The 25,195-nt window shown below is 44.5% G+C and overlaps 1 protein-coding gene and 1 long non-coding RNA gene across 2 annotated transcripts; one reads left to right on the plus strand and one right to left on the minus strand.

Annotated features, from left to right (window-relative positions):
• Nucleotides 1–1,598: 1,598 nt before the first annotated feature.
• Nucleotides 1,599–17,708, minus strand: ppl (periplakin). Its single transcript, XM_031734317.2, has 22 exons — nucleotides 17,486–17,708; nucleotides 14,237–14,336; nucleotides 13,784–13,938; nucleotides 13,317–13,437; nucleotides 12,723–12,848; nucleotides 12,593–12,634; nucleotides 11,978–12,139; nucleotides 11,793–11,900; nucleotides 11,258–11,353; nucleotides 11,057–11,179; nucleotides 10,821–10,967; nucleotides 10,587–10,738; nucleotides 10,394–10,503; nucleotides 9,067–9,224; nucleotides 8,763–8,941; nucleotides 8,516–8,654; nucleotides 8,138–8,331; nucleotides 7,391–7,541; nucleotides 7,221–7,304; nucleotides 7,009–7,125; nucleotides 4,743–4,835; nucleotides 1,599–4,667 (listed from the first exon to the last, which is right to left on the minus strand). The coding sequence occupies exons 1-22, from the start codon at nucleotides 17,533–17,535 to the stop codon at nucleotides 1,995–1,997; spliced, it is 5,280 nt and encodes a 1,759-aa protein (XP_031590177.2). The 5' UTR covers nucleotides 17,536–17,708; the 3' UTR covers nucleotides 1,599–1,994.
• Nucleotides 17,472–20,341, plus strand: LOC120439863. The gene is made up of 3 exons (XR_005612817.1): nucleotides 17,472–17,587; nucleotides 18,813–18,967; nucleotides 19,873–20,341. It is a non-coding gene; the product is annotated as an uncharacterized LOC120439863 (long non-coding RNA).
• The last annotated feature ends 4,854 nt before the right edge of the window (nucleotides 20,342–25,195 follow it).

The raw sequence follows: 25,195 nt of genomic DNA on the forward strand, positions 1-25,195 counted from the left end.
GAAGTTTGCCCAACCAGGTTACATGTGTTTTGTGGACATGGAGAAGGCATTCGACCGTGTCCCTAAGGTGTTCTTCGCGAGTATGGGGTGTCTGGCCTGCTGCTCCCTACACAACTGTTCCAAGAGCTTGGTCTGCATAGCCGGCAATAAGTCGAACTTGTTCCCGGTGGGAACGAGCCTCTTCCTCAGAGATAGGGTGAGGAGTTCAGAAGTAGGGGTTCAGAGTAGAGGCGCTACTCTTCCACATCAAAAGGTACCGGTTGAGGTGGTTTGGGCATCTGACAAAGATGCCTCCTGGGCCCTGGGCCAGACCCAGGACACGCTGGAGAGATTAACTCTTGGCTGGCCTGGGAACAACTTGATGTTCTCTCGGACAAGAGGTGGTTGAGGAGAGGGAGGTCTGGGCTTTTCTGCTTAGGCTGCTGCCCCCGGATAAGTGGAAGAAGATGGATGGATGGACCTTCACTCCATTTCCAGAGTGTAACAATCAATCTTAAATGCCCATGGTGTTGATTGCTACTAATGACAAGAAATAAAGCCGTTTCAACGCTTAGGGCTGAACCATTTTTTAATGGTGGTGGTGGGGGAGCACTATGCAATACATTCAGATTTAGAAATTATATTCATTGTTAATTGTAGCTAGCTTATTTTAATAAACAACACTCATAACAAATCATATGCATAACTATGGTGGCAACTATGGATTGTGCCACCACAGTAGATTCGTCCCTGAATTAATTTCTATCCCTGAAAAGCCTTCAGCTGATCCAAAATGCTGCAGTGAATATACTGACAACAACTAGAAAGAGAGAGTGTGGTTGTCCTTTACTGGCTTCTTTTCGTTGGCTCCCTGTTAAATCCAGAATTTAAAATCCTGCTCCTCACATACAAGGTCTTAAATAATCAGGCCCCATCTTATCTTAATGACCTTATAGTACCATATCACCCCATTAGAGCACTTTGCTCTCACGCTACCCTATGAACTTGTTGTTCCTAGAGTATTTAAAAGTAGAATGGGAGGCAGAGCCTTCAGCTTTCAGGCTCCTCTTCTGTGGAACCAGCTTCCTGTTTGGATTCGGGAGACAGACGCCCGCTTTTCTTTTAACATTACGCCTAAAACTTTCCTTTTCGATGAAGCATATAGTTAGGGCTGGATCAGGTGATGCTGAATCCTCCCATATTTACAGTGCAATAGGTGTAGGCTGCTGGGAGCTTCCTGTAATGCAATTCACTCTCTGCATTTAATTATTAGTTATTATTAATCTCTGGGTCGGTTCCACAGCATGTCTTTGTTCTGTCTTCCTCCCCTCCTCTCCAATTGCATGCAGCAGATGACTGCCCCCTCCCTGAGCCTGGTTCTGCTGAAGGTTTCCTCATGTTAAAAGGGAGATTTTCCTTCACACTGTCAAAGCACTTGCTCATGGGAGGGAGGGGCATCCGATTGCTGTTGTTTTTTCTGTATTATTGTAGGGTCTTTACTTTTTACAATATAAACTGCCTTGAGGCAATTGTTGTAATTCAGTGCTACATAAATAAAATTGAATTGTGATACCATAAATTCCATACATGTTTTCCACAATCAAATACCCCACAAGACATTACATTTTTATTGAATTTTTTATTGAAAGCACACAGCCGATAACCCTGTTTAAAGCCCATAAATAAATGAAACACTTAGTACTCTTGTGAGTTTTAGTGACAATATATCAAAGATACATTCTTAACCCTGTCACCAAGTTAAAGAAATTAAAGATCGAACTTTTCAGCATCAAAAATTTATGTAGCTGGCTGTGATGATGGTAATATCAGTCCATGTATTCATGCTAGATATGCATAAGAAAATAAATACATGGTGTATTTGGGACTCGTAGGTAAAAACACATAGTAACTGAGGGTCACCACAATATTAAAGTGAGAATATAAGTATATATTAAAAGCTAGGAAGACCAGTCAAAACAGATTTTTTTTTAGAATGAAAATCAAAAACATATCTTTTAGAGCCCCCTGTTCTTGCCTGATACCAATGCACCAAACTCCTGGATAGAGATTTCTTTATTTAAGTATTGCTGAAGCTGGCGATTTGTGATGTGTCCAAGGCGCAGTGCATCATCGATGGAAAACTTTTTTCCTGATTTTCTGTCATGAAGCACAGAGGATTCTCCCTGCGGCCCTTTGACTGAGATCTCTTCCCAGTCACACTCCTGGCTCTGCAGGTTGACAAACATCTTCCAGTCGATCAGCCCTAGTTTGTAGGCTTCCTCTGGTCGCATCTCCTTGCCGGTATCTGGGTCGATGACGACAATAGACCTGCGGAGATGGCTTTCCCTCTGTTCCCTCTTCATCCTCACAGCTGCCAGGTTCTTTTTAAGCTTCTCTATTTCATCATCCTTCTGGTTTGTTACAGCCCTCAGCTCTGCCAATTCCTTCTGTAATGAATCAAGCCTCAACTCCAAGTTCTTTGAATCCTCTCTTGGCGCAGACTCCGTAATAAGCCGAGTCTCTTTGCTTGTGATCTCAATCTCTGACCGAAGCTTGCGAATCTCATTTTGCAGCCTTTGGTTTTCCTGCTGCAATCGGCTACTTTCATCACGGATGTAATCCAATTCTTTGGTAGACTTGGTGTTAGAAAACTCCATATCAGAGAGCCTGGAATTGAGGGTGGATAGTTCTTGGTCAAGTTCTCGCCTTCTTCTTTTCTCATCTTCCAGAGTTCTCTTTAGGTTCTCAATCTCAATCTCTGCCTCTGGGTCCCGCTCAACTTGGACTTTCTCAGTGCGGACAACCCTTTCCTTCACATCTACCTTTTCCAGGGTGATCTGCTGCTGAATAAGGGCATTCAACTCTTTCTCAAGGAGGGTGCGTTTGTGCCGCTCTTCGTCAAGTTGTAGTTTGAGAATGGAGTGTTCCTTCTCCTGTTGAGGATCCTGCTGCAGAACCACCTTTTGTTTGACTGTCACCTTTTCACGATTTTCTTTGTCACGGATTTCTAGCTCATTAAGTCTAACCCGAAGCCTCTGGATCTCTAGTTCTGCATCACGCCTTGCCCTGCGCTCACGCTCCAGTTCTGCCAGCTGCATGTCCAGGTCAGTCTTCTGTCTCTGCAATTGGTAGAGCTCTGTCTTTAGGCTTTCCTTCTGTTTTTGCTCATTGTTGATGTTATGTAAGAAGCTGTCACATTCTGACTTAAGGACAGGATCCTCTTCCATCTTGACCACTTCTTGCTGAACAATCTTCTCACGGACCTGAGACAGATCCATCTTTCTTAGTCTAATTTTTTCTTCTTGTTCTGTCCGTTCTCTCTCAAGGTCCAGGCGTTTCTGCTGTTCATCAGCCAGCTTCCTCTTTAGCATTTCAATTTCTTCCTTAGTCTTTGGATCTTCTCTGTACTGCAGCACTTCATTGACAACCTCTTTGGTCTGCACTTGGGGTTTGGTATTCTTCCATCTTTCGATTTCATCTCGAAGCTGGCGGATTTCCAGCTCAGATTTCTCAGTCTGGTGGCTTTTATCTACAATTTCATTGCGTAGTCTCTCCAGCTCTCTTTCAGTTTGTGGATCTATCTTATATTTGATTACTTCTTTGATGATCTCTTTAACTTCAACTTGAGGCCCTCTGTTCTTGAGCATGGTCAGCTCATCCTGCAGAGATCTCAACTGGAGCTCTGCATCTTTATACCGCCTCTGTTGCTCTACAAGTTCAAGACGGAGATTGGCCACTTCATTCTCAGCCTTGGGATCGGGCCGGACAATCTCTCGTACTTTCTCTTGAATCACAACCTTAGACTTCTCCTCTTCCAGGCTTGCAATTTTCCTCTGGAGGTCAGTCTTTTCCCGCTGTGATGATCTTCTTTTGGCCTTCTCATCTTCGTACTGCCTCCTAAGGTTTTCAACCTCTCTTTCAAAGGCAGTATCCTTCTCAACTTTCAGCACTTCCTTGATGGAAATCTTTTCCTCAGCCATTGATTTCTCCTTCTCCAGTCTTCGAAGCTTCTCTTGAAGAAATTGCAACTCATCCTCCAGCTGCTTTCTGCTTTCTATTTCCTTCTGTTTCCTGTCAAGCAGCACCCGGTACTCACTTTCAAGTTGGGGGTCATTCTGGACTTTGATCACCTCCTCTTCAGTGATTACCTCCTGTTCCTTGTTCTTCTCCTCAGCCAGGAGTGTAACATGTTTTTGGATCTCAATGAGCTCGTTGTCTTTAATCAACCTCTGCCTTTTTAGCTCTTCCAGCTCCTCCCGAAGCTTTCGGACCGCCTCCTCCTGACCACGGTCTCTTTCTATACGCAAGACCTCCTTCACTGTGTACTGCTGTGCCCCTTCTTTGACCTCTGTCTCAAGGCCACGCAGCTTCAACTTTAGTACCTCAAGGTCATTCTCCAGGACATGGGTAGTGCGGCGCTCCTCTGACAACTTCTGCTGGACTTTGTAGACTTCCTCATCCAGCTGGGGGTCTGGAACCTTTTTAATTAGCTCCTTCTTAACAATTGTATCCTGGGGCTTTTGTCCTTCAAGGACATAAATGTCAGTCTGAATGGTCTCTATTTCTTTTTCTAGTTGCTCCCGCCTATGGATCTCATCTTCTAGCTGTTTTCTTATTCTCCACGGCTCTTCACCAGGGGCACTGGCTTGGACCGACTTGACATTTGTAACTGGGATAATCTCAGATTGCTATAGAAAGAAAATAATCATTATTATTACTGTTGTTTTAATGTTTATGTAGCAATGATATGTGAAATAGTTTACCTGGTTCAGAAGACTGCTGGCAAACTCCAGATTCTGCAGTCTTTGCTTATTCACAGCATTCACTTCAGTAAACTTTGCCTCAATAGCTGCTTCCTGCAAACGATAAAATAACATGTAATGGAAGTCATATACAGTAACTTCTGTAGGGGTTTTTGGCTTATGCCCTTAAGCTGAGGATTCTGTTTGTTAACTTGCATGAGTCTATTTGTGTCAAGAAACATCTCTTTCGCTGTAGATACATTTTGCCCATAGACAGTATAAAATATTGATGTTGCTTCTGGCCAGTGTCAAAGTGCCTCAACAATGCATTCTATTTGTACGCCACCAGATGCCGATAGCCGTGGTTTCAAAGTCCTATTGAAAATCTATAGGAAACAAGCTTTCTGTTTTGACCTCTGCAAACACGTTCCTGTTAAGTTTCTGGGCTCAGTTATTTTGCTTCATAGTGGATAATAAACATATTCTATTTTGTGAATCTTGGCCACACCACATTTCAGAATGGATGATTATCTGTACAGCTTGTGATTGACGTGTCAGTGAGGAAGTGGATTCTCAGTCAGACATGACCCTCCTTATCACATCTGTCTTTTTTTTTTTTTTTAAACCAAGATGGCAATAGTGAAAAGATTCATCTTGAGGAAACCGGTGGATGTCACAGTAGCAATGGCAATCTTATATACGGAGAGAAATTTACCTCAAAGGGGTTGCAAATGCATATGATATGATCCACAAGTGTAAACTTGAGTTACAAGTGTGTACAATAATTTTGTGAAACTTTTGAGGACTTGCACGAGTGTGCTATGTTTGACCAAACGTCGAACAATTTTACAAATGCGTACATACAAACATGAATACATTCTGATCATTTACGCACAGCCTCTTGAATCAGATAATTTAACTTTTTGAAAACCTTTCTATGCGTACGAATGTCTAAAACTACACTTAACATCTCTCTCACTCACTTACAAAACCTTAAATGCATGTGGATGAATCGCCTGAGACACACAGATCACATCGCATGCCCACTTGGGGTTTTGAGACAAGTTGAAGGCTGCCAGCTTCACACAGATCCACAAATGGAAAATGCATTCAAGTCCCAGTGTAAAACATCTTGGCTCCCACTGCATATAAGCACCCCACCCCCCAATAAAGTGGACGTTCTTTTTTCTAAATAACCTTTACCAGAAAACATTACAAATTATAGACACTACAGAGTAGCCTATAAAGGTACGGGTACTCCGGCTTAATCTCGCAGTCCAAAGACATGCAGTTAGTGGGGTTTGGTTAATTGGTAATTCTAAATTGCCCATAAGTGTGAACGTGAGTGTGGATGGTTGTCTGTCTCTGTGTGTTAGCCCTGTGATAGACTGGGGACCTGTCCAGGGTGTACCCTGCCTCTCGCCCTATAGTAGCTGGGATAAGCTCCAACCTCCTGCGACCCTAACAAAGAAGAGAATAGATGGATGGATATAATCCAGGTAAGTGGAATAACACTTTGATGTTATCGTACCCATCTTACAGTTCTCTAATCCTGAACATTTCGGATTGTGCAGGCTACTGTGTAGTGTTTGTTATTGGTAAATCTGTGTTTTCTAGTATTTAATAACTGAATCCCAATAGGTCAAGCTTAGTCACAATGCCAGCAGATCAGTTGATCTTAATGCAGGTCTACAGCTCAGCTCATGCTGTAGGCTGGGATTCAATTGGCAAATTTATTACAGGGCACATTATTTAAGATACTTTAGTATCGTCACAGGTGCTGCACATCTGCAAGTCCATCACCAGCTCCTTGTTTTGTGATGCATCTGACTCATCACTGATATCTGCTCTGTTCTGTGCTGGGGGTCTTGGTTCTCACCTCACATAGGTTTGTGGAAGAGTGGGGAGGTCTGAGAATGCTTGCAAATATAAATATGACTGAAACGCAAATCTCAAATGTTGTTTTGACTATGTTTGTGGCTGAACTCAGCTTGTCTAAACAACCCGATAACTGCGTCATCAGGGTAATCTCAGAGTTTGTTTGAGAGTACCAGAGAAAACTCTGCGTAGTTTGAAGTGCATTCAATAGAAGACTGGAAAATTTCTGAGGTCATGATTCTTTCAGGATATATCAGGTTCTCTTGCTTTTGGTTATTCGTTGTTTAAATTTGTATCCCAGCTGAAAACGAGCTCAGAGCTAGAAGATTTGTGTTGATCATAGAAGTTAGCAACACGAGTTTACAACTTTGCTGTGTATTTTCACTTCACCGTGCATGCTGTGCCTTACCTCCGCCTTGACTGTTGCTGCAGGTGATTCCAATCTGGTCCTCTTGTATGTCTGAGGTACAAGTCCATCTTCAAGATCGAGGATAGATTTGAACTTCTCAGCTTCAGTCTCATAGTCCTGCAAGAGTGAATCAGTAAACCACCATCAAACCTTTACCATATGGTCTTTTAGAAAAGTTAAAGAAAAAAAAAAAATCAATGGAGAAAACCGACTTTGACAGCTTGCTGGTACAGCTGGGCATTTTTGGAGACATTGTTTAAATCAGACTCCTTTCTCGCTATATCAGATAGCAGGTTCTGTAGAAAAGAGCAGAGTTTTAATAAATGCCACTAACATTCATGTGTAAGGAGAAATATGCAGAATTATTGCTCAGCATTCATACCCTCTGATTTCTCAGCTTCGTCTCCACTTGTTTTGGGTCATCAGTGTCTCGGGGCTCGTAATTTGGAACACGAGAGAGCCAGCTGTTCAAATTGTCATAATCATTGCGGTAGTTTTTGTATGCCATCTTGGCTCTCTGCAGGCTTTGAGCCCTGCACAAACAAACCAAAACATATCATCAGAGATCGTATGTACATATGATATGACCTTCTGTGCTTCAGGGACCCTGATGGTCCGCAAGCCAAAAAGCGTTGGTCAGGTAATAAAGTTGTTCCGTAGTGCTTCAAGTGTCACTCGAGTCTTCACGCCATCATGCACCTTGGGTAGGTGATGTTGTGCTAGAAATTTCTGGGCCATTGATGACGTCCTGTGCTGTATTTGCTTTACATCAGAGATCGTGGCTCAGGAGTTGGCAGTTCGTCTTGTAATCGGAAGGTTGCCGGTTCGAGCCCCGGCTCCGACAGTCTCGGTCGTCGTGTCCTTGGGCAAGACACTTCACCCGTTGCCTACTGGTGGTGGTCAGAGGGCCCGGTGGCATCAGTGTCCGGCAGCCTCGCCTCTGTCGGGCCCCAGGGCAGCTGTGGCTACAACGTAGCTTGCCATCACCAGTGTGTGAATGGGTGGATGACTGAATGTAGTGTAAAGCGCTTTGGGGTCCTTAGGGACTGAGTAAAGCGCTATACAAATACAGGCCATTTACCATTTTATATATTACTGACGTGCTTTCCTGCCCATCCTAACAATTTACCTCGAGTCAGTCTGCTGGTTGAGGTTATTGTATCGCTTGTTGAGTCTCTGGACATCAGCTTCCTGCCTCTCGATGTCAGGGCAGTGCTCTTGGAACTTGTTGGCCATGTTCTCACAGCTGCTCTTGGCCAGTCGCAGGTTCTGCTCTGTGTCAGAGATCAGTGTCCTCTGTGACCGCAGGTCTGCTCCGATATCCTGCCAGAGCAGCAAAAGACAAACTGCTTGAGACAACCTACAGTAAACAGACACGTTCCTCCAACTGTCCGTGAACGTGTGGCAATTTGAACATGAAGGAATATAAACTGAAACAGTAACAACAATTTTCAGTTCAGTTTATATAAAACTGAATAAATTCTGTTCTGATATAAGACCATCTTACTGCAAGTTCCCGCTGGGTTTTCTCCATTGAAGAGATGTCAGCTGGAGCAACCTCCTCCCTGGCCAGCTTGTTCTCGTAGGTGGACAGTAAGGTCTTTCCATTTTGCAGAGATGACTCCAGCTGGTTGGAATTCTTCAGCCTAAAGCAAAGTTCAAATATGCCTGTCACTGAGCACACTGAAAACAGAAAAAGCAGAGGCATGCTGCTGCACTGATGACACTTTGAAAGCAATAATCGGGTCACATACTTCTCCTGAGAGCACTGAAGAAGTTGCTCCACCTTGGTGTACTTCTTGTTGGCCTCATCCACTTTGCTGTGAAGTTGAGATGTGCTGGCACAATTTGGGTTTGAGACCAAGAAGCTCTGTGCTTCCTGCACTTTAGAAGACTTTTCTGGTTCAATCCTTCTGACAGCAGCAGCAATGTCCTGGAGAGAAACATCTGCACTGGTGAGTTGCACAGTGCAAAAACACACTCTTTGCTTGGTGGGCTAAACTGAGCAGAGAGAAGCAGCTTTAATATCAAACCAAAGAACCAAGCGGACGTTCTTACTTTCATGTCCTGCAGGCGGTCAGTACTGTCCTGCAGTGACCTGTTCTGTTCCAGCGGTGGGCGCACTCGAGCATAGATGGCTTTCTCCTGTTTGTCCAGGTCACTGACAACCTTATCCAGACCAGCCATCAGCTGGCGGCACTGCTGTTCCTGTTTGTCTGAGGTTACACGCAGCAGTGTGTGAGGGCAGAAAAACATATTCATCACACACACACTTGATCTGAAATCTTCCAGCCAGCAGCAAGTTTGGATTTATATTGCCTTCTTTTCATGCTTCATGGTTATGAAAGTCAAAATTTCAACTTAATGAGCATCTTGAAGTTTTGAGTTTCTTCTGAGTAACTTAAAATTTCAAGAACCCAAAGTTTTGACTTACAGATGGAAAAAAGTGGCAGAAACAACTGTTTATATATTACTGTGTCATGAAGGCAGCAGTGCAGTTGAAGCTCATGCTAGCAGCCTGTCTATTCTGTGTGTGTCCTTTTTGTATGTAGTCTGCTCAGATTTACTGTGTGTGAGAAAAACAAATGTGTCATAGAAGAAACAAGGCGAACACAAAAGCAGACGGTCACACGAGAACAGTAAACTACACCTGGATCGCTCCACTCTGTGCTGGTTTTCAAGAAATCATGCAAATGACACGAGAACTGGACTGAAACATCAGTCAGGTCTAATGAAGTGATGATTCCACATTTGAAATTTTTGGTTCAAATTATTATTGTATAATTGTAGAGGAGAGAGGACAGCAGTGAGCGTATCCAAAGAACAGCTTCAAGAAGCCTGGAGAACTATTACTGAAGATGCTTGGATAGAAAGCTGCCTCAGAGAGTTCAGGCTGTGCTCAGCGGTGGTCACACCAAATATTTATACAAACTCTGTCTGTTTGCACGTGTTTCAATACACCACTGCACCCATTTCTCATGATCCTATGTCCTAATTATGAAGAAACTAAGGGGTGGCTCAATGTCATCTTATTATCTGAGAAAAACTGAATTTTTGGTGAGGAAGTTTCACTAACATAGTTGCTTGAATAGATAAGAAAAACAGAGCATGTTGCTGTTATGCGAGTTTCCTAGTGTGCGGATTATTCAGATAAATCTACCTGTGACAAACAGAGCAATGGCACTAACTCTGAAAAACCAGGGCAGCCTTTTACCTGAAGGGAAGGCAGAGCAGTTGCATATATTTGAGTTTATTGGCAGCAAACAGTGTGAGTCAGAGGCACCAGCACACTGAAGATTATACTAGAAATCAGCTGGTCTGATATGTCATCACCAACTAACTTGGCTAATTAGGGTGGTAACATATTATTGTGCGTAATGCGTACCTGTAGCGGTTGCAGTTCCGCTTGTCTTCTTCAGCTCGTCTAAGCGTTTCTGCAGAGTTCCCTTGGTGGCTGCCATCTTCTGTTTGATAGCTTTCTGCTGGCTGGTCAGGCTGCAGCACACATGACACACTGTTACAGCTGTAGATCCCCTCATCGGCTGAAGGAGTTTAGAAAGTCCTTTGTACACACTCACTTGTCAGCGATGGCCAGCGCCTCGGGGTCGGTGGGGGGGAACATGAAGCAGACGCCCGGGGCAGTGATCTTGTGTCCGGCTGCATCCTTCACGTCCCATTTGGAACCATTTTGCCGCAGGAGAGTGTACCTCTCCCCCCGCACGATCTGACCCTACACGTGGGAACAGTTAGAACGCATCACTGGATCACGCCGGTATCGTCTCAGTATTAAGTGTGAAGGACACAGTACGTACGTCATCGGTGTCAAATTCACACAGAGCCTCGACAGGGATCAGCTTCTGGGGCGTTTCCCTGCGGTACTTCAGAGGCAACACCTGAAGGCTGCGCTTCTGAAGGGCCTTAACCCGCTCGTCAAAGTTCTCGATGGCCTTGGCTTCGTCCTGCACACAACAAACGCACAAGCATGTCGTCACCGTACGCAGTCAGTGATGCGATCAGCTATGGTCTACGTGCAGATAAAAGCACTCACGTCCAGCTCCCTGATCAGGCCCTCCATCTGATACATATCTTTGAACTCGGGGTTGTACTTCTGGTTGATCTCTGTGTCCAGACGCTTCAGTAGGTCCTGAGTGTCGCGTGCCTCTTTGTGGAACTGCATGCAGACACACGCACGTACAGATGAGCTTCACTCTTTAAATGCGTCTCTGTGCATGTCACCTGTTACACTGACCTTGTGGTACTCATCCATGTGTTTGAGGTGGTTCTCCTCACAGATGAGCAGGTTCAGATGCTCCTTCCAGTCAGCGTGGACTGCTTCCATATGAGCCTGACAACAACGTAACAGTGTCATTATATATATACACACATGAGGCACTTTTCAAAAACAGACAGAGTTAATAATGAAACAATAAGAAGCACCAGTATAGCTTCTTACCGCCTTTTTACATCGATCTGAAGGATGAACGTCATCTTACGTTACCCATAATAGACTGTGAGATAACAAGTGGAAGCAGCTCATTTGTTGTCTGAGCTGCTCATATGCCAAACCAGCAGCTAGAGGGACTGGATCTAACCCACAATCAGTGTTTTTAACCAAAACAAGAACCATATCATCCCTCTGCTCTGTGAGGACTGAAAAGCGCCTTGAAGCCCCGCTGTCTTTAAGGGTGAAAACATAAACCTGCTCTACTGCAGATTCCTGTGGAGCCCAGAGCCCAGGCAGAAACGCACTAAGAAAGAGTCCAACGTGTGTGGATGATCGGTACCTCGATAACATTCTTCCCTGGATGGTCAGAGGCAATCAGCTTTTCTCCATCATCGTTCAGCTTGGTGATGGTGCCCTCCTTGGACTCCAGACATTTACTGATGAAATTCTGTTGGTTGAGACAAATTTGCTGAGCGAGCTGAGCTTGTTTCACTCGCCGTGTACGTGTGTGAATTCCACAGCTACCTCGTACTGCCTCTGGCGGGCAGGGTAGTCCAGGTTGTTGTCACTCCAGTCGTATTTGATCCTCTCTTCCGCTTGCTGGTCCATCCAGTACAGCTCGTTGGTGCAGCGCTGCATGTAGTCTCGCAGGCTCAGCAGGTTGCGCTGTCGAGCGCTGGAGTTAGCCTAGCCGAGGGAACAGGAAGCTTAGAGTCACCAACAGTAGCTTTGTTTCAGGTTTTTACAAGGCCCTCCTGAACCAGTCAAGTCTAAGAAAGTTTTGTTTGCATTTGAATTCAAACGACATGATTCTGTGTTTTAACATAATTAGCATGAATCTGATGAGCTTGATTTATAAGTGGCCTTTCCAGCCTGTATGAATGATAACACAACATATGGTACAGTCTGAGTTTACTTGTTATTAATCTTTTCAATGATTAGGTGCTGAAAAGATTTCATTTAGTAAAATCAAGTTCTTGAGTCTTTAACAAATTCATGTTTTTCCAAAAGAGAAAACACTTCACGTGCTGTCAGCCGGCTGGACGGTGTGTGCTGTGTGCATGCACTGCACTCACCACGGATCACAGTGAAACTACACAAAAGTGCACATATATCAAACACACAGAAACAAACAATTACCAGCAGTTTGTTGTACTTTGACTGAAGGCTGCTGACGTACTCCTGCAGAACAAAGCAGAGCAGACACAGAGAGTCAGCGAGGAACCGACACAGGACGTCAAACTGTGCAAACCTTTGATTCTGACATCACCTTGTCTCCGCTGGCAGAGATGTGAGGAGCCAGAGCCTCCACCTCGCTGTGGAAGATGTTGTGTTCCTCCACCTCGTTCTCCACAGTGGGCAGGTCCTGGCCAAAGCCCTTGTTTTGCAGATTGTCCTGGGCAGAGAGACACAGTGTGTATGATGAATGAATTCAACTTTTATGAAATAAAACGTCTAACTCAGTGACCTACATCTAACACCCTCTGCAGACACGTGACGTGAAATTTCTGTCATGCAGACATGGAATACTTTTATTGTAGACTCTACCCCGCTCTCTAAAAGCCTGGGTTCATGTTCACCTGTGCACTGTACAAATACCTGATTCCATTGTTTAAGCATCACTCATCCTAACCCACAGTGACAGTGATCTGCAGCGTGCGAGCCAATCGTGTTGGATCACCCACCTGCTGCATGTAAGCAGCATGTGCACACACAGCAAAGGCTTTCTCAGTTGTTGCAATGACATAAAGACTTTATAGACCTAACGAGGTGTTCACAAAACCTCCGTGTAGCACTGTGCTGGACCTAGCAGCGAGTGCTGCACACTGTGGCTTGAATTCGTGTTTGCTGGGTTTTTGTTTACCAGCTTTTCATCCATCATGTTCCCCCAGTTGATGCTGGGCTTGCCCTCAGTGCGGACCAGGTGGTAGATATGGCCGTGCTCCTCTCTCAGCTTCATCACTCTGTCACGCAGTTGCTTCATGCTGAATACACACAGAAACAAGAACACGACACATTTTAGGTAACAGAGCCAGCAGGTAACAGTACAGCTGCACATGCAGTCTGTGCACAGCTGTTGGACATTTCTGTTTGTATTTGGATGCTTTTAGCTCTCCTCACAACATCCTCAAATAAAAAAACGACATTCAAGTAATAATAACTGTATGCCACATAAAGCCAAGTGCTTTGCTGCTGTAGACCAGCAGTAACCAGGTCTTCCTCAGGTCTTCATGAATATTGATGCTGTAACATTAAGCTTGTGTTGTGTGCATCATGCACTAACAGGCACAACTAAGGTGGTTTGCGTAGCATGAAATAGCTTTCACTCACTCCTGTGCTATCATCTCAGCCTGCGGATGCTGAAGGCGCCTGGCGTTGACGACATCCTCATCCAGGCCATTCAGCAGCTCCAGAGAATTGAGGATTCTCTTGTTGGTGTCTTCTTGATACAGGGGCTGCTTCCCCTCATTGATCTTGCTCACATCCTGTGAGGAAAGAGTCAGTCATGTGGAGTTAGACAAACACTGCCAGCCTTTCATGGATTTCAACAGTTCAGCTCTGAATGAACAGACAGCAGCTGAAAGTGTATCATGACAGTGCTGTGGCACTGAGCTCAGATGGGCACTAACTGTGTGACTGTGGTGGGTTTTTATATCACGCATACATACTCGATGTTGAAGTAAACTGGTCTATTTCTCAAAGAGGCTGATACATATGTAATTACAGCCGACAGCACACATGAAGCTGACTGGACTGTTTGGAGACATGACTGCAGGACTGTACCTTGTTGAGGTTCTGCTCCACATCGTAGATATTCTTTTCCACTTTATCAGCATTCTTCTGCAGCTTCTCGATCAGTGCGGTGAGTTCTGTGGTGGGAGCACTGAGAGACGACACACAGAAACAGACATCTTTAATGATGTCACACACACGAGCTTTTCTGGATCCCTGTGAAGCAACTCTATAACACTATATAACATATAAACTGAAAATGGTGGCTTCGTAACAAGCTCAGCCCCTTAGATCATGAGCCACAGCACAGCAGCTTGAGGGTTTTAGAAATACAAAACACCAAAACTGATCAGTGTTCAGCACCGCAAGCCCCATCACTAAAGCACTACTCCAGGGTTAGTACTTTAACGAGGCATCAGAGAAGTGCAGAGCACATGGCTGATTAAAACTAAACCAGCAGATCTGACAAACTGGGAACCCATCACGAGTAGGAAAGAGTGCCAAAGCATGTAAAGAGTTGAATATGTAGTCAGTCTCAGAGTCCTGAATGGGGCTACAAATGCAGGATAAATGTATTAGACTTCTTTCCTGTGCACTGTTAGTTTCAACAGTGACATGTTTGTACAGAAACTGACATTATGTTGCTCGTACAGTTACCAAGTGATCCAGGACCCAGCAGCAAGTACTCTGCACAGTAACCTGTGCTGTTCATTACACATAGTGATAATGAGTCATCATCTAACTGCATCTTTTCATCATGTGATTTCATCCTGGATCCTCATCCAGTGCACTAAAACACACCCTGGTGTCAGACAGGAATCAATGACCAGCGTCAATTTGGGTGAAAATGAACACAACTCACTACAGTACGGCGTAAACAGCCACCATTGAACAACACAGGAAATCATTCCTGCCTGTGGTCATCTCCCTGCACAACTCCTCCATCTAATGCATCCATCACTGTAGCACACAGTGCAATGGTTACACCTGTTTGTACATCGTCTACAGTGAAAATACCAAAGTAACAAAGTTCAGCGTAAAATGTCACTCGTACATAGTTAATCTCTTCAATACTCTGGATATTTATAATTGAGCCGTTTGTTTATATATTAGAGCAAATTCTTATATTTGTAACTTTGTAATAAATTGTATCATTTAATTTAGTCCAGTCTGTTATTGTTCTTGTTGTCTTGGAGCGACTATAATCACATCGTTTCCATTAATAAAGTGTTCTGATTGATAACATCAGAGCTCATGAGTCTGACTGTGTGTGCTGGCCTCTCCAATGTAAAAGGATAAGGTGCCATTAGGTAACTCCCAGCTGACATATTCCCTAAAATGAGGGAAACTAGCCCAGCGAGTTTTTGTTTCATGCGCACACACACACACACACACACACACACACACACCTATCATTTGTTACATAATGCACGATGCAGTAATTTCAAACCTGAGCTGATTTTTACTTTAACACAAACAAGTCTGAACTGGTGCGTACTGTCGAGCTGTTCTCTGCAAGCTCATCCAAAAAAAACAAAAACCCAACAGGCTGAGGGGGATTTCTGACTTTAGTGACAAACATGAAGAAAACGTCTCATCTACAACTTTACACTCGTCTTCTAAACATCACAAAACCAAATACATGAGAACAAAGGAGCTCCACATGAACGCAGCGGTCTCCTGCATGATTTCAAATGATTAGCACTACTTGTTTGCATAAAACTTGTGTAAAAGTGGAGAGTTGTTTTCATTGTGAATTCAGAACAGATGTGAGCTCACCCTGCTGTGGTCATTAGAGCACCAAAGAGTGCACAGTGTCAGATTACCAAACAAGAAGCAGTTCTGTGCTGATCTGCAATCCTCCAACAGTTTAACCTGCTCTGCTTTGTATTGTGTGTTTCTGGATCCTGGGGAGGTCACTGGCTTTAACGCAGTGTTCTCACTGAGGCTGTGTTAGTTCTGAAAAGGACCTGGCACTCGACAAACACAACTCACGTGTTTCCACAGGGAGCTGGTTAAATCAGAACCAGAACGCTCCAGCATTAGGTCACACAGGGTGTGGAAGCCTGCTGCTGTCACTAAAGCATCAGTGCAAACCCCGAGACCTTTTCTCTGTGTGTAGACTGAGACGTGCTGAACATGCTGTTAACCAACTGGAAGGTTGGTGGTTTGAGCCCCAGCTCCTCCAACTGGTATGTGAATCATCTCTGCACAGACACTGAGCTCTGCAGAGATCACTATTCCCCAGCTTCGCCGCCTCGCCTTTACAGTCGTCTCTGTTCGCTGGGCTTTGACTTAAAACCTGGCTCATCAATGAAGAGAGCTCATCTTTCACACACGCACACCTGCACCTGGTGTAGGACAAAAGGGTGGAGCTGCATAATTCAGATTCTATTACAATCTGTTGGTGGTGATCACAGGGCATGAGTGACTATAATGGCCGATATGCACTAAGACGGCTGAAACAGTGAGAAGCCAATAAATCACTGTGCTGGTGTGAACAAAGTTGCTTCACATGAACATGAAGCCACAGCACCAAAACAAGGACTCCTTTGCTGTTGGCGCAGGTGTGGCAGCAGGACAAACATCTCTCACTGAAACACTAATGTGTCTGATACCTGCTGCTTGACAGGGAGTACCATCTGTCTCTAAGCCAGCGCTCTGTAGAATCATGATTCAACACCCTCACTTTATCACTTTCACGACGGCCTGTACCCTGGACAACGCCAGTAAAACAGCTGAAGTGACTGGGCTTGGTGGTGTCATTATGGGCGAGGCTGCAAGGAATTCCTCTCACATTGTGTTTCTAAGGAGGGCAGCAGAAAACTTATCGAACCAGTTACCGCAAACTATCCACGGCTTATCAGCCACACCCACTCTCCAGTTAATGCACAAACTATGTAGTCTAACTCCGAGTTTCGGCCCTGCCCGTCTGTCTGTAGCTCATACAGACACCACCTCAGAACGTTTACATCCAGCGATCCATCAGGACACGATGATCCAAGCCTCTGTTAAAGCGCTCGGACGGACAGCTCCGCGTTCTCTCCATCTGCTGCTTGTTTAGCGCAGCGCCGCGACCGCTCTGTGTGCACAAACAAGTAATACAATATGCGCATATAAACTGCGAGCTCCAGTTCAGCCGGGCTCACCCGGGTGTGATCATTTAACCATCCTTTTGTCTGAGATGTGGCGTGAGTCCGCTGATCGTGTAGAAAGGTGAAATCACTACAAGTTAAGCACAGATGAAGCTCGCGAGCCGCTCTGAAGGGCTCGAGCGCAGAGGAACAAGCTCCTACTTACGTCTGTTTCGGCTGCGTTATCGTGGTGGACTTGCTCTTCTTCTTCAGCATGATGAAGGTCACCTGTCAGCGGCTTTCGACAGAAACAGACCCAGCAGTACAGGTGAGTCTCGGCTGCGCGCGCTCGCTGCGTCGCTGTGTGTCAAAGTCAGATATGTCCACGCGCCCTTCTCACTATCAGAGCGTGCCGTCCCAGCTCAGAGTACCAGAACCAATGAAGTCAGCGCTTCCAGCCTGACCTTCTACCTGTCAGTACCGCGGGGTGGGAGGGTCCAAACAGCGAGGCCCCGCCTTCATAGCCTTCCCCTCTCACACCCACGCAAACACGTTGTGTGTTCCACTGAAAAAGTGAATGAATTCTACAGTAAAACGAGGCGCGTCCATTTCAAAGTTTCAGTTGGGAGTAATCAGCAGTTTGTGTGCTGCACCTGTAACATCAGCACGGCTGCAGAGGCCGCAACAGGCTGGCTCAGGTATGCAGCCGACCAGCTGCTGTATCAACGCGTAGTGCCAGCTGCAGACCGCTAATGGCCGTGCCCACTGCAGAACGGGCCTGTGTAAAAGCGAGATGTCCTGGTCAGAATGATGTATCTCATTTATTTCTTTCATATAAACATATGCGCGCACACCTGCAGGCTTGGCACACCCACAAGTTATTAAAAGTGCTGGGAAATCTTAGTTTTGACTCATAGCACCCACCTTGGGTGCTTGGGTGTTAAGGGAGTGACCTCTGTTAGCAGCATAATATTCACTTTTATAAGGCAAAAAGTATTTGGAAATACTTTGAGGAACATAAGAGTTGTTGATGTTTACTTCATATTCTCCAGATCTCTGGCCAAGTGTCTGTAGGATGTGCAGGTTTGATCACTGGAGGCCCCAGCTGCTACAGGTTGTTTCAGTGACCTTAGTATTGGGGTCACGGCAAATCAGAGCCAGTTTCAGACAGCTGGATCTCTCTGTTCACTGCCTTTTCCTGCAGTGTATGTATCTGAAAATACAACCTGTCCTGTGTGCATGACTGGCTTTGTAGCTCTGGGTGGGGTGTGGCAGCTAGGACGGCTCTGGCTGAACCAGTCGGACTTGACACTGTGCTCCTCTGTGTAAATGCTGTGTTGTGTTTGTGCAACAGTGACAGTGTGACTGCAGGAATTCACATACAGAGTAAAGGCATTTCATGACAACATTCACTCTGTAATTTTCACTTTGACTTTTTAATTCAACTCACTTTATTTATCACACTTTACAACCTCCATAAATAAAAACCTATAAACCATGGAGGTTTATAGGTTTTTATTTATGGACTGCAAAACCCTGATTCTTTTTTTCAGTCTGTTTGCTGCTGAGCTCAGGATCGCCGTCCTGTTGATGACGTAGGTTGGTCCAAGCTTTGGCTGTGGGACAGAATACTTTGGCATCATGGTCCACTCAGTTGCTGCTAGGTGTCCCAGGTCCTGTGGCTGCACCTCCTCCATCGTGGTGACAGGTGGTATTGGGTGTTTGATTATCTCCAATGTGGCACTGTGCATTAGAGACTAACAATTCCCCTTTGGTGTGGTCTGTTCAGAGCACATTGTTGCCAAAGTTTTGTGGTTTGTACATAGCAAAGATGATCCTGCTGCCATTTTTCAGAGAGAAGAGGCTTTTTCCTGGAAGCCAGCTGAAGCTAATATTATATTGCGCTACAATAAAGTTCTGGGAGTTAAAAGTGAAAGATTACAATAACTGAAAAGCTGAAAAAAGCTGAAGCAGCACTTTTCTTGGCCCCTAATAATAATAATACTCCTTAATAATGGAGCACAATGTGGGAGGTGTGCTCAGGTGTAGAGCAGGTGGGTCGATCCCTGTCTGCTCCAGTCTCCATGCCAAGTAACCGTGGGCAAGGTGCTAACCCCACGTTGCTCCCCGATGCATCCATCGTGGTATGAGTGTGTGTGAACGTGAGATAGGAAGCACTGGCATAGATGAAAGTGTTTGTGTGAATGAGGCATGTTGTGTAAAGTGCTTTGAGTGCTCAGAGTAGAAAAGTGATCGATAAGAGTCAGTACAATGTTGTCTTGCAGTAACTCGCCTCTAACTCGTATTATTTTACCTGGGATTATGGACAGTCTGAACACGGCCTTGTGAAGATCAGCTGAATGTAGTCCTGGCCTGTGTTAACACTGTCACTTTAGTCTTTTCCTATTTTGAAGCTTTGTAAGGAATCAAGACGAGTCATTCATCTCCTGTGCTGGAAATAAAAGCTGTTATCAGTAAAAATGAGTATGTGGTCCTAAACAAGTGTGTGTGTGTGTGTCCCTTTCATAAAAACAGCCAAATGTTTCTTGATGTAGCAAATAACCCACAGGTGTCAAAAATGACCCGACACACCTCCTCTCTCTCTCCCTCCAGCATCATTAACATCCCAGGGTCGAAGCCTGCGTGGACCAACCAAGCCAGGGATCATCACCTGTCTCCACCATCATTCCCACAACTGAACATCCTTAAAACAAAAGAACTCATAATAGACCCCACCCTCATAATCCGGTCCCACACCACCACACTCACAAACAGCTTCTTCCCCCCCACAGCCCACCGCTGCCCACCCATGAGTCTGAGCCATGGCCTCAGTAACCCTTATCATTCAGGCCACTCACACATGGACTCCTCAGACCAAGTCCTTTCAACCTGTTCTTCTACTGTGTGCCTTTCTCTTGTTTTGTATATAATCCTCATGTTTTGTACATACTCCTCGTGTTTTGTATATATTCCTCCTGCCTGTTATTTATTCCTGCTGTCTTACTATTTATAGTTTATCCCTGTACTGTGTAGTGGAGCACCCACAATTTCCTTGTACAGGTATAGTGACAATAAAGGGCTATTCTATGCTATTCTCACAGCCTTTCTTTCTCTTTTCACATCACCTCCACTCATGTCACAGATGAAAGTAATCATAAAGTTACTAATCAGGTTCCATCCAGTATTTTCACAGGGCTAACACAGAGAGACCCGCCACCCTCGCTCCATAAATGACCCGACAATCGTCAAGTGCAAAGGCAGAGCCTTCATGCTACGAGGCAGTACTGCTAACACTGGGCCATTACATGTTTTCATTTGCTAGATGCAAAGTTATCATTTAAACCTTGCCTGGATTATTTATTTCTGCGTGTTCCATTGTCTTCCTTGCACTGTAGTTCCTTTTCAGTCGCTCAGTGCCAGGCGGATTACATATGTAACAAAAATGTATGACCTCATTCATGGCCATGGGTGTAATTTCATAATCATGTCACAGTCCGGCACTTTTTGTCGGTGGTTTTGATACTGAGGCGTGAACATTTTTAGTCCAGCAGATATTGCCCCACCCCTGGGTGGAGCCTGGACCACATTTCAGTCAGACCACCTGCACCTCACCATCCTCAGCAGCAGCCAGTACGTAAGGACTCAGTTTTGACCAGACTGTCCTCTCTGTGTTACTCCTGTGAGCCCAACTCACTGTCTCCCCACCCTCTGACAACTTCCTTTACACCTGCAGAAGGACTAACTAACTACTAACTAACCCGTCTGACACAAAGATGATCAAACACTGGTTTCATTGTGAACAGACATCCACCCTGTCACCACAGCATTCCTCTGCTGACAGGGTGAGAGTTAGTGACACTGACACTTAAACACGAACAGCATGTCAAGCTCTTCCTGCAACTATCCCTCTAGTGCAGAAGCACTCTGACAGCTGGGTGGGTCTCATTAATTTGTCCATTTCAAGCAACCTTCTGAGCATGTTTTATTGTAAACCAAGAAATAAGATGAACGACCCACACTTGGCTTTATTTCAGATGCTCCAATAAGGGTTTAATGAATAAAAACTTATCTTTGTAACACTTTCAGCAGCACATCACGCTTGCATAGCTTCTCTCAGAGTCTTCAGATGAAGACCAGCAGTTTTTAGGTTTCAGTCGTAGAGGGTTCCAAGTTGAAGATGGCAAATTTGACAAGAAGCATACTTATTTTGACCTTTTTCCTTCCTGTGTGTGAATTTAACCCCCAGTGTGAGACTGAAAAAGCTGAGTTCTACTGGGACTGCAGAGGTTTGCTAGATTTGCCATCATGTGAGTTCCTGTTCTTCCATAAAATGAGCCTTAGTTTAAAGGATGCTTTGACTGAAGGAGGCTCAAATTCTCAAAGATTCAAATCAGTTTTATTTATGTAGCTCTAAATCACACCAATATTCACCTCAAGGTGCCTCATTGTAAGGTTAACCCTACAATACAGAGAAAGCACCAACAAGAGCAAGCACTTTGGCGACAGTGGGAAGGAAAAACTCCCTTTTAACAGGAAGAAACCTCCGGCAGAACCAGGCTCAGGGAGGGGCGGCCATCTGCTGCGACCGGTCGGGCATGAAGGGAGGACAACAGGACTAGGACATGCTGTGGTGTTTAGGACATCTTGATAATTACAAATTACAGTAGTGCAGCCTCGAAGTAAATGAACTAGTTTTTTGAGCTCACCGTGAGAGGATATTCCTCATTAGAGACATCGCACAAACATATTTGCCTAGTACACACATTGAAGGACATATGCTTGTCGACTCCAAGACACAGATTAAGAGTCGCACTGTAAAATAAGACTTTGGGAGTATGAATTGGATTCACAGTATCTTCAATCTTCCCTTCAGTTATTTAATTTTTCATTATTTTTTGCTCGCTTTATTTTGTTTCTTTTTTTTTTTGTAACTTTCAGCTCATTTCAGTTTGATTTTATTCTTCCGGAAATGTTCAGTGTGTTTTGTTAAAGTTTCATTTTAAAAAACGCTTCCAGTGTTAGTTTTCATGACTTTCATGACAGATTTCCTAGATGGAAAGTTTCCATTTTCACCGCCATCCTCCAGTTCAGGGCTGAGTGTGAAGCAGCAGGAATGAGAATCAGTATGTCCAAGGCTACAGTCCTGCGTCTGTCATATCTCAAAGACCTCATAGTACCATATTATCTAAAACAGAGCCCTTCTCTCTCAGACTGCTGGTTTATTTGTGGTTCCTAGACACGGCAGAGCCTTCAGCTGTTAGTCCAGTCTCCTGTGGAACCAGTCTGTCCAGTTCATTTAAGGTTTTTTCTTTATCAGAATGTGAACTTCAGCGTGTTTTTTTGCATATCTGTCAAACTGACATGTTTTGGATCATCGTTGCACAAAGACAACCCAAATTAATGATGTCCTTCATTCAGGGACAGAAGCTATTTTCCACACCTCCTGTCCTGTGTACAAAAAAGAATTCCTCCTATTTGTTAAATCATGAATTGTGTGTAATCAACCACATTTTTTGGAAAGCTGAGTTCAGTCACACCTAGGCCTGATTCCTGCCAGACCTGTTGAATCATGAAATCACTTAAATAGAACCTAAAAGGCTAAAAGATGTCTAAAAGCAGCACATCGTGCCACAATCTGAAGAAAAGCTGAGAAACAAAGTCACTGACATCTGTAAGTGTGGAAAGAATTACAAAGCCTCTTGTAAGGCTTTAAGACTCCAGGAAACCACAGGAGAGCCGTTATCCACACATGAAGAAAACTTGGAACAGTGGTGGACCCCTTCAGGGAAGTCCGAACTAACACAATGACTCCAAGAGTCCATCAATGATTCATCCAAGAGCTCATAAAAGAGCCCAAGAGTTCTGTAATAGTAATAGAGGCAAAGCTTTCAATTAACCACTCACTCTACCCTTCACCTGTGTTCATGAGCTCCTATAAAAGGAAATGAGATACACACGACTTAAATGATTTTCCTTGATGGGGTTTCTGGACTCAGTGTGAGGCTGAGGGTGAGTAGAGCTGCTGGTAACCCAGTGTTTCCAGGTTTATAGTATTGTTTAGTTTGCTTGTTCATCCTGGTTTCATCATTTGTATTTCTGGGTGTGAGTTCTCGTTCACTTTAGTCTGTTCTCATTTGTGCCTGCGTGGTCCATCGTGTATGTTTGGTCTCCGTGATCATTCCCCCGTGCTCCATGTTTCTCAGTTACTCTGGTCTCTTGCTGATGTCATGGCACACAGCAGCAGGTCTCCCCAGCCTTGGGAAGTGAAGTAAAAATGTAAATGTTCTCCAGGGTTTGAAACATAAATGATAGAGTAACAGTTCTGAAGTTGGGATGAAGTTAGCTTGCCTGTATAAGCACTGACACATGATGCATTGTGTTGTTATCAGCTGTGTTTTGTTAAGAAGCATCTGTGCAGCATTACACACCTTATTTCTGAGGTCTTGTCCTTTATTTCTGTTGTGGTTTGATTATGTTCACTGTACGTCCTTGAAAATGTCCTGTAGCTTTTCAGGTACTGCTAATGTATCCAAAGAGTTGCAGGATTCCAGCAGGGTGTAATCCTGACGCGGTAGTATTCCATGACTGGAATGTCTGTCTAAGCTGCTGAACTGGGACAGCGGCATTGTGATCATATGCACAGGCATGAGTCAGGAGAGACGTATGACTGAGCACTGGGGAAACACTAAACTTCAGGGTGAGCTTAGCCCGCATGTATTTGCTTTGTTGCTAAAGGCTAGGTGAGGTAGGAGACAACACCCCCATGCCAGCAGGTTTTCAGCTACTTCAGGTTCCTGACTACTGAATCACCTGATTATCTGACCTTTGACCTTTGTGAGGAAGGAGAGAATAAAAAAGCTTCTTCTCTCATGTTCTACAGAACAGTCCACACAGTGTCCTCCATCCATCCTGACTTTCTGCTGCCACCTCAGGCAGGTGACAGATGTTTGTACAGTTCCTCATCTCAGGCCGGCTGGGAGATGCAGAGCAGTCTGCTGAGGACGAGAAGCTAGTTATTGAATCTTTACCACTTATTGAGAGAGCAGAAGTAAAAACTGAAGCTTTTTAAAATCTGTTTTAAAATATGGAGTCTCATTAAAAGTAATACAAATGGCACATAAACACTGAAAGCACAAAGTAAATATACCAGCCGCCTGAGGGTCTCTGTTTCTGTCGCCAGCCTTCATTCGAGCTGCCCACAGGTCTCTGTTGCTGTCGCTGGCCACGCTGCCGGCTCCCAGAGCTGCTCGGCCTGTGCTGCCTCCTACGCCGCTGGCTTCAGACCCTGAGTCTTGTCCTGTGGCCGGGTACAGCTCCAGAACTGTTGCTCCTTGTTTCAGTTTGACCACAGAGTGTCATGATCCTGGGTTGTGACCCAGTGTTTTTGAGTTAGTGGACTTTCTAGTTTTGTTTATCATGAATTCTACAGTTGGTTAGTGTTTGTACGGTTTCTTGTAGTCGTTCCATTGGCATATTTAGTCTTTTTCTGTTATACACAGACATACAGTGGGATGCAAAAGTTTGGGCAACCTTGTTAATAGTCATTATTTTCCTGTATAAATCGTTGGTTGTTACAATAAAAAATGTCAGTTAAATATATCATATAGGAGACACACACAGTGATATTTGAGAAGTGAAATGAAGTTTATTGGATTTACAGAAAGTGTGCAATAATTGTTTAAACAAAATCAGGCAGGTGCATAAATTTGGGCACTGTTGTCATTTTATTGATTCCAAAACCTTTAGAACTAATTATTGGAACTCAAATTGTCTTGGTAAGCTCAGTGACCCCTGACCTACATACACAGGTGAATCCAATAATGAGAAAGAGTATTTAAGGGGGTCAATTGTAAGTTTCCCTCCTCTTTTAATTTTCTCTGAAGAGTAGCAACATGGGGTCTCAAACAACTCTCAAATGACCTGAAGACAAAGACTG

This window comes from Oreochromis aureus, linkage group 4 (assembly GCF_013358895.1).
Source record: "Oreochromis aureus strain Israel breed Guangdong linkage group 4, ZZ_aureus, whole genome shotgun sequence".
NCBI classification, from domain to species: Eukaryota; Metazoa; Chordata; class Actinopteri; order Cichliformes; family Cichlidae; genus Oreochromis; species Oreochromis aureus.

Excerpts from the sequence above, each read along its gene's own strand:
- ppl (XM_031734317.2), bottom strand. The coding sequence starts at position 17,535 with ATGCTGAAGAAGAAGAGCAAGTCCACCACGATAACGCAGCCGAAACAG. Across the intron at positions 10,968-11,056 it reads GCCTGATCAGGGAGCTGGAC|GACGAAGCCAAGGCCATCGA; the intron begins GTGAGTGCTTTT and ends TGTTGTGTGCAG. Across the intron at positions 8,655-8,762 it reads CTTCAGTGCTCTCAGGAGAA|GCTGAAGAATTCCAACCAGC; the intron begins GTATGTGACCCG and ends ACTTTGCTTTAG.